This window comes from Chelmon rostratus, chromosome 23 (genome assembly GCF_017976325.1).
Source record: "Chelmon rostratus isolate fCheRos1 chromosome 23, fCheRos1.pri, whole genome shotgun sequence".
Lineage (NCBI taxonomy): Eukaryota > Metazoa > Chordata > Actinopteri > Chaetodontiformes > Chaetodontidae > Chelmon > Chelmon rostratus.
Window position 1 is genome coordinate 15955129 of NC_055680.1, and position 13098 is coordinate 15968226.

Below are 13098 nucleotides of genomic sequence, written 5' to 3' on the forward strand. Positions count from 1 at the left end.
CTGTGTGTTATGCTAGGAGCGGCTAATGTAGCCTCGAGCATTTAGCCTCAAGTAGAGCAGAGAAGCGGACTACGGACGTCTGGTAAACACTTCTCTCTAAGTCCAGATGGCTTTCATTTTCACACCGATAGTCGTCAGCCCCGACCGACGCTGACTCAAGTGACATCACATGAGGCAACCTCACGCACCTCCCTCTGCAGCCACAAAACTTTTTCACATGGAGTTGTTCTCTCGACACCTGTAATTAGACTTTGATGTGAAAAATTGGTGGAGTTCCCCTTTAAGAGATTTGTAACACTGTTTTATTTAGAAAAAAATACGTATTGTATGTTGTCACGTGAGAACTAGCTAACATGTGAAACAACACGTGTAACATTCATCCATCAATCACTCCTGTTTAACTCATTTTTATGAAGAAGGTCACAAATGACGCTAATATAACAACATCTACAAAAGTTTCTGGAAAACTTCTAAGAGATTTTGCCACTATGTCAACACCTTGAGGTTTACAAGTTTGTGTCTGTTGCCGGCAGAAATTCCCACGTCACGTGAATGCACCATGAAATCACACTTGTGTCACCATCTTTTCCAAACATCAGCACCTGAACAAGTGTCTGTTCGGCCAAGAGAACAGGCAACAAGCAGCATCCTCCACCTGCTGTCCACCTGACGGCAGGAAACGTGACAGAAACAGTGACGCCAGTTTCACTCATTTGAGCCGCACTGCATCCTGGTCTGCATCCGCTGATGCTGGTGTGGAACTTGGCCGCTCTCAGATGAAATGTTGGACGTCTCCCTGCGTGATTGATGAATGTTGAACGAACGAACGCCCTCTCCAGACCACAATTCTACATTTAAGGCCAAAACAACCAACCGATGTGCACATTTTCTGAAACACAAAATGCATCATAAACTCGCGGCAAAGGCTTTAATTTGTGCTTGAAACTGGCAGGAAACAACACTTTCTCCAGGACCTCCAGGATCCAGGTCATGGGCGCATGACATGTCAGTGAGTACTGGTCATTTATGGATGTTCTTCTGCCTGCAAACTGCTTCCCACCAACATCAGACTTTTCTTTCAAAAGGTCACTAAAAAGCAAATTGATGAATTTAGCATATTTTTTATTACCATTTTGGAACGTTTTGCTTGTTTTTATGTGTTTTTGTTGACATTATAGCATAGTGCTATTTATTTTTTCATGCAAAGTGTAGTTTCATCAGAAGGCGGCGGTATAAGCTACAATATGCATGACTATAATAAACAGAGCAGAAGAAGAATTAAATGAAATCACACAGAGATTCTCCTTTCAAATGAATGCGACTATATTGTGATTCGGTTTTGAATAATGCTGATATTTTCATGCAGCTGTGCAGCCGACTTCACACTGCTCTGCTCTCTCCGGCCTGAAACTCAAGCATGATGCATCTTCAGGCCACACCCCACTTTGTGACATCACAGCAGGTGTGTTGCCTTTGGCAGCCGAATGAAAACACCTGCTCTGGTATCACTGAGTCGTCCTGCAGTGAAACTGCGCTTATAAATTCCTGATTTGTCCTCTGTTTGACTGGAACAACCTCGAGCGGGACCGTCAGAGCGAGCAGGGAACGTTTTGCTACAACAAACTTCAGCAGAATCTGCCTTTAAAATCAGTTTGGGCTCGGAGGAAGAATGCGGTTTCCCAGAGAATTAAGCTGGAAAAAGGCAGCGAAAGAAAACACTTAGCTTCGGTTCCCACTCACATACTTGGGATACTCCTGCCACGCTCAGGGCTGCCGACAGAAAACGGCAGGAAATAAACCCAGTGTGAGAAACGGAGCGCTGCCGAGGTGCTGCAGAGGACAAGCTCCTCAGGTTCAGGCCTCTCTGAGTGACAGCTTCCACTGGGATTCCCACATTGCTATCAAGCCCTGCAAAGCGACTCCCTCTTCCTCTGTATCAGCCCAGCTCTTCCCCTCCGCCCCGGGCAAAGGAAACCAGCTCCGATCCCTCTGGCGCTTCACCGTGTCGAGGTCCTGGAAGCAGCCCGGGAGGTCCGACTCCTGAACAAACTCTAAACTGTGGAAAAAAACCCTCATCCAGGCCATCCAGGAACATGTGTTTCAGCGTGGCCTTACGCAACTCTGACAGAGTTCCACTCGTTTTGGCAGGTGGAGGGGGGGGCTGTCAGCGGCTGTTATAGGAGGAAAAGCACACGCCCGCAAAGGAGGGAAATCATCATTACCGATTTGAACAGTTTCATGACCACGATCTCTCTGCATACCTTTAATAAGCAGCTTAGCAGTGGTGGCAGTCACACTTCACCTCATCTGTAACTGTTGTGGAAAGAACTGACGAACGACAGCCAATAGAAGCACTGCTTGATGCACACGTGTCACTTGGCGCCAAAGAAGTATATGCACATGGTCCCTAGTGTCTTTGTGTCATATACTTTACAAAATGTTGTCGTCATTTTCTAGTGTGGCTGTATTAAGAAAGACTGGTCACTGTGTTCCAAGATGGCGCCGCAGTCACGCCTCCATAAGTTGCTCAATGGGCACAGAAAATATTTGGGGGTTTTGAGGCTTGAGACGACTTTTGTTGGATTGAACAGATTCTGATGAAACCCAGAATGAGTCATTTTGGGATGTTTTGAAAAGTCAACTGGCGGCCCACAGGTCACATCCATCCCACGAAGTATTGATGAATTCAGAAAAATGTTCACGCCTCACTGGCAGAAGATGTCCGGTCCATCCTGAGAGCGACCCCGGCAACGTAATTCATATTTCACCTGTCCTCCGTGGACCCTCCATCGAACCCCTCAGCTCTCAGGCCGATCTTTCCTTGGAGCCGACAGCAGCACCGGAGGTGTCGGAGAATCACCAACATTGTCTATTAGAGGCAAGAGGCATCACTCAGGGTCATTTTTCATTGGCCAACTGTTGCATTGAGTCTCAAACTGAGTATTTTTGTTTGCTTCCTGGATCCTGAAGAGGAGTTTTTCATTGGTTGTGAACTGTGGGTTTTGTTTTGCGCACCGACTGAGAGCATTTTTTAGTGAAGTATCTTTACTTGAAAGTCCGGCCCTCACAGCGTCTGCTTAGAAAATTTCTGGCCCTTGGATACATGTAGTTTAGGGCTCCTGCTTTAGACCATAACACGTCCATTATCGTCTCTGAATATTAGAACAAAACCACTGATCAGGGTCCTCATTTGACATTATAAACACTGAGGATAACTGTGCTCAATAATGTAAAAATAGGAAAGAAAACCAATAAAAACACTTCATTTCATATTCAGACGCATGTTTGAGTTTTTCTATCAAATTACTTCAAGGTAAATAGTCAAATTCATCGTAGTGCAAACACGGAGCGGTGACTCATCGACAGGACACTGCCTCCAGCTCCTCATGTGATTTGTCAGCAAATATTACAGGTGACAAGTTGACGATGTGCGGCGTCGCAGTCTGAAGTCTGAGGGTTGTGAATCAGCAAAAGGGGGAAAGTCCCGGTGTTTACGCCTTGTTGCTCTGTTGGAGAAAGTTAGATCAATGTTTCCCAACTTTGCTGAGACAGTAGGAGGCGAGAGAGAGAGGAGGATGATGATGAGCGACGAAGGCCCGGGCCGGGCTCTATTGATTGTTTAGCCGTGTGCCTCTGCCCACATGTTAGCGAGGCGGTCACCAGGAACCCACACAGAATTTAGACAGGCGAGAGGAGAGCGAGGATCTTCGCATCTCACATCGATGAACACATGAAACCTTCACACACACACACACACACACACACACACACACACACACACACACACACACACACACACGGTAAAGTAAACTAAAAGGCGAGCTGCGTTTTGTTTTATCTTTCATCCTCTCCTCTTTCCAGCTCGACATCTGGTCTGCGTTTGGAGGGACTTTCTCTTATCACATTGTACGTGCTCACACACACACGCGCACACACACACTCTGCTGACGGCCTCGTAAACTCTTTCTCACAGCCACATTCATTTGCTGACTCTTCAGCTTTAACGCAAACAAAGAGAAAACGACTTGCGATGCGTTTGTCAGTCAGGTTAGCAGCCGTGGTGCAAATCTCCCATCATGCACCTGGGCTGCAGCTAACCTGCATGGGAACTGTTGTCAGGTGGATGTTGAAAGGTGGTCATCTTAAAGGGCAAATCCACGTATCCAGTGTTGCTGTGTGGTGGTATTGATATACGATGGAACAGTATTGATTTTTCTATTGTGAGACTTTCAATGACTCATCGAACGCTGGAAACAATGACGCTGCCGTCGATTACACGGTGACCTGTGCTCGAAACGCCACATTCAAACGTCCATTCAGGCTGTCTGACAGCGAGAGCACAAGTTTATGATTTAGTGGAAGTTTCTCCTGAAAACTCTTTATGATTGTGAGGATAAGTACGACGAACCCTGTGTCTACACGGGACGCCGCGTGAGCAGCAGCAGCAGCTTCGCTCCTCCATCTGTGTCCACACAGGACGCGTTCAGGCACAGCACTGGGTGTAGGTCTGCAGCATCGCTCAGACGTCGACACACAATCACTGTTTTACACGAGTGAAACAGGAGAAAATAGACCTGAAGTGTAAAAATACACTTTGAGTCCGGTTAAAGGTGAGCTGATTCATCAGACTCACCTGAAACAGATCGCCTGCCCTGAGCCTCAAACTTTCTTTCAGAAACTTTGGTACTTTGAAAGCACGTGATTGGTCGACTTCTGCGTTCAATGATTATTTGTCCAAAAAGCTTCCAAAGGTTTGACAGCTGGACACAAGATGTCTCCTCCTTCACTGGGAAGTCTGAGTCTCAGTGTTTGTATGCTGGAGGATTCAAGTTTCCACATCACACTGTGCAAGGCTCATACTGGGCCATGATTGGCTCCAAACTGGCTGTGATGTCACAGGTAGGTACACCTGCTAAAGTGAGATTTAAAGGGAGAAACTTCCTTCTTTTCCTCTAGTGTCCAACTGCACAAACGACCTGAATCATCCAAATGAAGGAACAATAAGAAAACGCACATTTTAGAGCAAAGACTTCCCGCTGAGCATCATCTCAAACCTGGTCCCAGACGCTCTGACCCGCTTCAACTCACTTTGAGTCCAAACCTGAGCCATAAAGCGAGCAAAGAGTGAACAAAGAAGGACAGCAGGTTTGCAGGAGGTGACAGGTAGCGACAAAACTCCAAAACACGCCTGACATCCCTGCTCCTCAAACGGGTTCACATTCCGCTCTCCACACCCACAATGTGCTGCCTTCAGGAGCAGCTGGTAAACCGAACACTCGGAGGTCACTGTTACAGAAAGTTCACAGGTCAGAAAAACGTAACGCTGAGCCTCTTTACGTCATTTTCAGTTCGAAAGTGCACAGCAGAAATAAATCACGTCACTCTAACATCAGTTATTGACACGCTCACGTGGCTTCCGACCCCTTAAACGTCACATGTTGCCAATTAATTCAGGTTTTATGTGAAATTTCCACTTTTCCCAGCGGAATCCAAACACCTCCTTGCATCAGTTTAGGAGTCCGTGTGTAAAACTCTTGATTTCCTGCAGCAGCAGGACACCAGCTGACAATTACAAAGCCTCCAATAATAAACCTCTCACTTGCTCACAGCCGACATTAAAGTCGAGCCGGGCCGTGCAGAGTGCAGAGGTGGCCGCTCACTGGTCGCACTCATGTTGACTCATGAACGAAAGCACAAATCTCTGCAGAAAAGCGTGATTCCAGGCTGATCTCCCAAAGTTTGACACCTCTGACTGGACTCCACCAGACTAAAAGACGGCTTCAACTCTTCCCCTGCAACTGCAAGCTGTGGAAAGTGACTCCAGGTGTGTGTGTGTGTGTGTGTGTGTGTGTGTGTGTGTGTGTGTGTGTGAGAAATGAAATGCTTTTTAATTTCCTCTTACTTCTCGGCGGAGGCTTGCTGGCCAGATCCGCGACGTGCCTCTGCAGCCGGACCACTCTGCCCTCCAGCGCGCCGGACCGGTGGCACACAGACACCAGCTCGCCCTCCAGCTCCTCCAGGATGCTCACCGAGTGTCGGGACAGATCCGAGAGCTGCCGGAGCACCGAGCACAGGGTGAAGCCGCACACGTCCACCAAGTCCCCGAAAACCTCCGCCTGCTGCCGCGGACGCGCCTCCCGCAGCCTCCCGCCGTCTGGCTTGCACACATCTTTCGGAAGTATCGTCCGCTTGCAAAAAGGCATGATTCAGAAATAACAAACTCCGCAGGTTGTCAAGTTATATCCCTGTGGTCCTTCTCCCTCCGCTTGGCGCACAGACGCATGCTACGAACCCTGCGGGGGGAAAAACTCCGCTGCCGCTGGAGACGCTTGGAGCGAGTTGCGCGTCGTGCGCCCTCATTGTTTTTGACTGCGCGAGAGCTTTTCTCGTTTTTTTTTCGGTGGAGAGGAGAGACTCAGCTGCTGTGAGGATTCATGTCAAACAGGCCAGAGTGTAACACACAAAACATCCGGTTTGTACTTTCAAAATCAAAGACCGAATTCAAGCTTTCTCCCAAAATATTCCAAACCATCGAAGTGCCAAAATGGATTTGATGATTAATTATGTGGTTAATCAAATTGCGGTCATTATTTCAGTATATACACTGATACATAAGCTTATAGACTATATAAGGCTAGAGTGGAACAAAATCCAGTAGAAAAAACATAACCTGCAACAAAAATAATGTTAAAATGATGGATTTGCTTGTTTTAAAGGTTAACCATTTTTCAAAAATTATATATTTTATATGCAGGCTTCATGATTTTGCTCACACGACTCTGGAAACATAAGCAAACTGTCATTGTAATGGATTTTAGTTTCATTATTCATTTTGCACCAATTACTTTAATTAAGTACATTTATGAGTGATTGTGTTGCCCTTCATAACATCCCGCTATACGTGCTTTTATTTTGAAGAGAACTCGCCGGGCATCAGATCTCAGCTCGTTCGGCATGACGGCGACACGGGCGCAACAGTCTGGTGTTTCCCGAGAAGAAAACCTGCCTGGAGGAGGAAGAGAGGAAGGGGAGAGATGGAGGAAGAGGAGAGGAGAAGAAAGAAGAGGAGGCGAGGCGGAGGAGGGAGTGTGGAAAGAAGAAGGGGTAGGACGGGGGATGGATCAACTCTTCGGGAGTCCTTCACGCACTGCTGCGCGTCACTGTGCGCGCCCACAATACGCGTGCACGTGTGCCAGTGTGGAAGAAAATGAGCAGGGGTGAGCGAGAGGCTGCAACTGTCCAAATACTTTTGTCAACTTTTGGGCTGGAAAGTGTAAAGCTTGGGTGTCCACATACTTCTGGCCACGTAGCTCTGCATTCATTGAACTCACTCTGTTATTGATTTATGTGCATGTTTGATTAATCATCATGTTTTTTAATGTTTTGTCATAAAGTGGCTTTTTGCATGATGGCTGAAAAAGTATGTTTGAACTTGAACTTAAGAAAGAAAGAAAGAAAGAAAGAAAGAAAGAAAGGAAAAGCTTAAAAGTGCTTCCAAACATGTCAGCGGAGGCTTCAGGGAGTGAAAACGAGGCCGATTTAAACCATCGGGTTTGGAAATGAGGAGAAGAAGAACCAGAGAGAAGGAGAGAAATTCCTGAGTGCCAGACAACATGGAGCACTGCAGCCCCCCCCTCCATCTTTCTTTACTCTATAAACTGAGGACAGGTCCAGGCCTCCACTCATATTTCCAGATGGAGAAGCAGTGCATGAATACATAACACACGTCCAAGATCATGCAGGATCAGAGAAAGTAGTCCCTCCTTCATCTTTAAACCGCACCAAACCCTGGTTTAAAATGAGCCATTTCTAACACGATTTCTGCACATTAACACCTACTCACAGGGGAATTTATCCACATGTGTGTTTTTCTTCTTTTTTGTATATTCCGCTGACCCTTCATTTGACTTTCTGACCAACATATTATCATGAATGAGGAGGATCATATTCATGATGTATCATACTTCTTACCTATTTACTGATTTTTCTTATTTTTCTGTTGTTTAATCGTACACTTAAAGATAATTTCCCATCTTATATTCTGAACATCTGTATGAATTGTTTCATTCAACTACTCTAAATTGATTATTTTGTACATCCAATGGCCCCAAATACAACAAATTATGTCATGTTTCTCCTTTAAGCTCTTGAAATAAAAACTATGAAAAAGAAAATGTAGGTAAATGAGTTTCACGGGTCTGGAGAGAAACAGAAATACTCAAGTACGTCGAATTTGTACTTAAACCAAAGTGCAGTACTTGAGTAAGTCAGTACAGTACAAACAATAATACAGAAAACATATTGCACGTCTCTTTTGAGCTGAAACTGTTTTTGCGTCTAATTACGCCACACAAAAGATCCAAAAGTTGCAGGTTGGAGCTTCAGCTTATTGCACCAACACAGATTTTCAGATTTGTTCTCTAAACGTTGTTAAAAACACTTTTAAACCCTGAAGCTTTGGTTGCAGCGGTGGCGTCTGCAGGCGTCTGTCAGCAAAACTACGAATTTAAATCCTAAAAAAGTCGACACAAAAATCAACTGAGCCCACTTGCCTCGAGAGCAGCAACCGGACAAGCCGAATTAAGCCTTTAATTGAAGCAGCCTTGTTGCCATGGTTACCAAAGCCCTATTAGCTGCATCTGAAACTTCCACATATGTCATTGTTCTGACATGCCATGAGTTACCCATTAACGTTACATCACACAACACAGTCACAAGATTATGATTTCTCTGCGCCTCTCGCACGTTTCTGTTTTCCTGCGCCTTACGCAGCCCCTGAACGCACCCCAGCTCCCAGCCAAACATCTCTCTGGTCAACCAGCATGACCAAAAGTCTGCGAGCGGATTCCTTGTGTCCCCACAAAGTGACAACAAGTGCACGGCGAGGGGAAGGAAGCGAACGCCGCAGAGCAGGGTGTCGCCAAGAGGCCTCACCTCTCTGCTGGAGCCTCTCCGGCTCACATGACGTGGCCCCCTGGACTCTGAGGAGAAGGGCGGAGAGGCTCCGTCCTCCCTCTTCGGAGCTGTGTGCTCCACAAATGTTCTCCCCAGCCGGCTGCTCACATCCTCGGCTGTAAATCTCACCATCAGAACATGTCCTCCATTCACCTCCTCCCATGAGAAGTGATGCATGAGTTAAGAGTTTAATTCCAGGACGAGATTTGAGGAATCTAATTCTCTCTCTGCTTAATCTAATAATTTGTCTTCTGCTGGTATTTTGAAGACCTTTTCCCTGCATGCTAACGTCTCTGCGTCCATCAGCCATGATCATGCAACTCAGCTGTGACTGAGCTTTGATTTCCTTCTGAAAACTCACACGTCTTGTACCTTTTCCTCTTTTCTTTTCGTGCACTTGAAAGCAGCAGTGGTGGAATAAAACTGAGTACATCTGAGAGGGAAACATTACACTCTTCATCTGACAGCTGCAGCTACGAGTTGCTTCATGAAGATGATGCTTTGTTATAACTTAAACTGCCAGCAGGCGTTAGCTGACTGAAATGAGAGTTTTGTGGGGGTTTGGTTCGGTTTTGGGACTAAAGGTTCGGGAAAGGTGACGGTTTGGGTTTGAGACATTTTTTCCAATAAAACCTGCAGAAATGATGCATCTCTGCACATATTGAGCCAAGATGGCTGCCGCAGTTACATAACAAGACGACCTCACTGATTGGCTGCGAATTTATATGTCCCTTAAGGACAATACACAAGTCATTGATCAAGAATCGAAGCGCCTGCTGCAAACAATATCTGCGCCACCTCCCGACGCCTGCTTTTTGTGTTTTAAACAATCAGGATGCTTTTGCCCGCTCTGACCTTTGACCTTCTCACTGTTGAGGCAGTGACATTTATTGGTTCTCTGTGTTAGATCCCGCTGAATCAGCCATCACAGTCACATGACAGCAAGCTGTTTCCAAGCGATTTTAAACCTACACCCAACAGATTGAGGAGAATTCTTGAGGAAAGAATGAAAATCGTTGTTTTTTTAGTCTTTTGTGCTTGTTAGTCGTGATGCAAACCCTCAGATTCAGCAGCCTGTCCGAGGTGTTTACCTCATTCTGCAGAAAAGTTATTAAAAACTTCATCTGTGAGCGTTTTCTCAAAGAAGAACGTGATGATTTATCTCACTTTCGTCCTGTTAATCACTCTGTGACACCTACTCTCTCCGTCTCCGTCAGCTGAGGAACATACTGCAGATCTCCTCCTGCAGCTGGAGGTGGATTTACTGCCCTGTGACGTTTCAGCGCGCTTCTCCGCAACGCTTTCCAGGACTCTCCGCTTTCTCTGGAGCCTTGTGAAAACTCCCCGTCTCACTTCTCGAGGCTCGTGAAACGCACCCCTCCTCCCTTATCCCTCCTCCGCCCCCCAAAAAAAGCACATCTGGCCATCAGAGCGCCCCCTGGGCCCCCCTTAGAAACCCCTCCCAGACGTGAACTTGGCCTACCTAAATGTTTTTGTTCATGCAGTCTGTGTCTGTCTTATGGAGAGGGGGATGGAGAGAGAGAGCGGGAAGGAATTTCAACATAAACGGCCTTTTATTGACACAATTGAAAACATCAACATGAGAAACTTATGAGAGACAGAAGAGAGGCAGTGTGCGTGTGTGCGTGCATGACAGCAAAAATGTTGCCATGAACTGTGCAAGAGGCTGGAGAAAGAGAGAAGGGGCGGAAGGGAGCGTCCACATTACATCATCCACACGTTGCTATGGCGTTCCACTAATCATATCAGTGTTGTCACTTCAGCCAATCAGTTACCATGACAGCCAGCGTGTCACTGGTTCAATTAAGTGACGAGCTAGTCAGTGAATCGTCCACAGTAGGTTAAACTAGTTGCCAAAAGCCCCGCCCTCCTGCCAGCGACCTCGACTGTCACAGGGCCAATCAGCCAATGGGCCGACAGTCAGTCAGGCAGTCAATCACATGGAAGCAATTGATTAGAAACAGCTGTCCTCACCCACTCGCTCTCCCTCCTCCTCCTCCTCCTCCTCCTCCTCCTTCTCCTCAAATGACTGAGTTCATTGTTTCAGCAGCTCAGCCCACGTTTCTGTCCTCGCACAGGGAGCACGCTCCACATTAACCTCCATTATTTTGTCCACTTTGACTCCGTCGTCCTCTCACTGTTATTATTGCACAATGTGTCTCACTCCGCTGTCCGTCCTCACTTTAATCAGCACGATTCGTTTGCATCGCGTCACAACGTCTGATCCAAAGCTACTCATGCAGGTGAGAAGTAGATTAGTTCAGTGGTTACTAACTTTTCAGGGTCCCACAGAGAATCTGAGGGGCCCCATGTGGCCCTGAGAGCTCAACATGCTGCAACTTAAAGCAACTACAGTTCTTATTTTTTGTTGATTTTGGCGCCCCATGTGGACAAAAATGGTAGTGAGCCACATGTCGTAAAGATCTTGATCGGACTAGTGCAGGCAAGTTTCAAGCTAATGATTATCAAACTGGCTTGTGTCAAGAAGTAAATTGGTTACTAGGAAGCAATCATGTAAACAGGAAGTGGCATGAGCTGTAACATAACTTCCCAAAATAAGCTTTAGGGGCTCAATCAAGACATTTAACGTACCTTGCAATGCTTCTATAATGAGGGTTTGACCAACGCTTGTGCTGGTCACATATAATTTATATTTTAATAGTCATAATTATGTTATATTTGGCTTTGACTGAAGACAAGAAACAGGAAAAAAAAATATAAGGTTGTCACAGGTGAGATGCTGGAAGGCCAGATGAAAAAATGTATGTTTTAACACCTGCAGAGATTCAGTCTTCACCCCTCCCCCAGTCGACTTAGAGGCCAATCATCCAAATCCCCAGTTCCAAATCACACATTTGGCAAAATCATCTCAAGTGTGTTCTCTGAAAACTGAAGGACAAAAATACATTCTGGGTGCTGTTGAATCCTTAACAAGTCTGAAATATTTCCAAAACAAAGGCAGACATTAGTTATGGGCAGTTACAAACTGATAATAAACCTCTGGTGTGAACTTTTTCAGTGGCTGCAAAGCCTGCAGGACAGATGCATCAGGTAGATACGTTTATAGTGACTGAAGGCCTGTTTCCTCTTTTTAATGTGAGTCAGTACAGCCTTCCCTCTCTGTGTTTAATCCCCTGTAAGATAATTCAACATGTTAGTTTTCTGCTCTTTTGAGTGGATGTTTTCCTCCATATTTCCTCTGCAGCTCACATTTCTTTTGCTTTTCTCACCATCCAGCCAAATGCACTTCAAAGCCTCTGTGTGACTGTGCAGTGTGTGTGTGTGTGTGTGTGAATCAAATGTGATTGTTGCCCCGCTCACAAGGGGATGCAGAGCAGGACCAGAGCAAAGCTTGCGTCTGGCGAGTCTCAGATTTCAAACGTTCAAAGACTGCGTTTGTGCATGTGCGCGCGTGTGCGAGCGTGCACTTATTTGTTTACAAGAACTGGTCCCAGGCCAGTGAAAACGGGGACAAGGCTGCCACTTTTGATTTGCTTGTGAACCGCAAACCCTTAAAGTATTTAAAATGTGCACTTTCATTTGGTTGCATCGCCTCACATGCGGATGTGTTTACGCCGCAGCCTCGAGTCACGCCGAGGTCAAAGTTCATCGTCGCCAGTGGATGTTCCAAGTTTGTGTGCTAAACTTTCTAAGCTAAATGTTGGCATGTTAGCATGCTACCCGGAACATACAGTAAAAATAAATTCATGTACACATATTGGATGCCAGTGTGACAATAGGCCGAGCCTGTAATCATACAGTAACCATATAGCATGCTAAAAAGCCAATGATGCTCATGATAGAATGCTAACATGCTAATATTGCATACGCAATGTTAGCATGATGCTACTTAAACCACAGAGGGATGATATAGTCATGTAAACACACTGACATGCTAAAGTCTGACTGTATTATCATAGTGTTACATGCTAACGCTAAGGTTTTGTGAGGATTTGCTTGCGGTGGAGTATTTTCACAGTGTGGTAGTTGTACTTTTACTTCAGTAAAGGGTCTGAACACTTCCTCTGAATACACCAGACTCACTGTCCTCACTTCTCTCTGCCAAGACTGACGGATTAATGTAGTGGGCCGGGCCATTACACACACCGACACACAGGTTCC

General features: G+C 46.0%; 1 protein-coding gene across 1 annotated transcript in view; it reads right to left on the reverse strand.

The window, feature by feature from the left end:
• The window catches only part of nhsl2 (NHS-like 2), a 137578-nt gene extending 131330 nt beyond the window's left edge, over nt 1–6248 (reverse strand). The window contains exon 1 of the mRNA XM_041965503.1: nt 5903–6248. Within this exon, the coding sequence (XP_041821437.1) occupies nt 5903–6203 (301 nt within the window). The 5' untranslated portion in view covers nt 6204–6248. The remainder of the gene's footprint in view (nt 1–5902) is intronic.
• Nucleotides 6249–13098: the final 6850 nt, after the last annotated feature.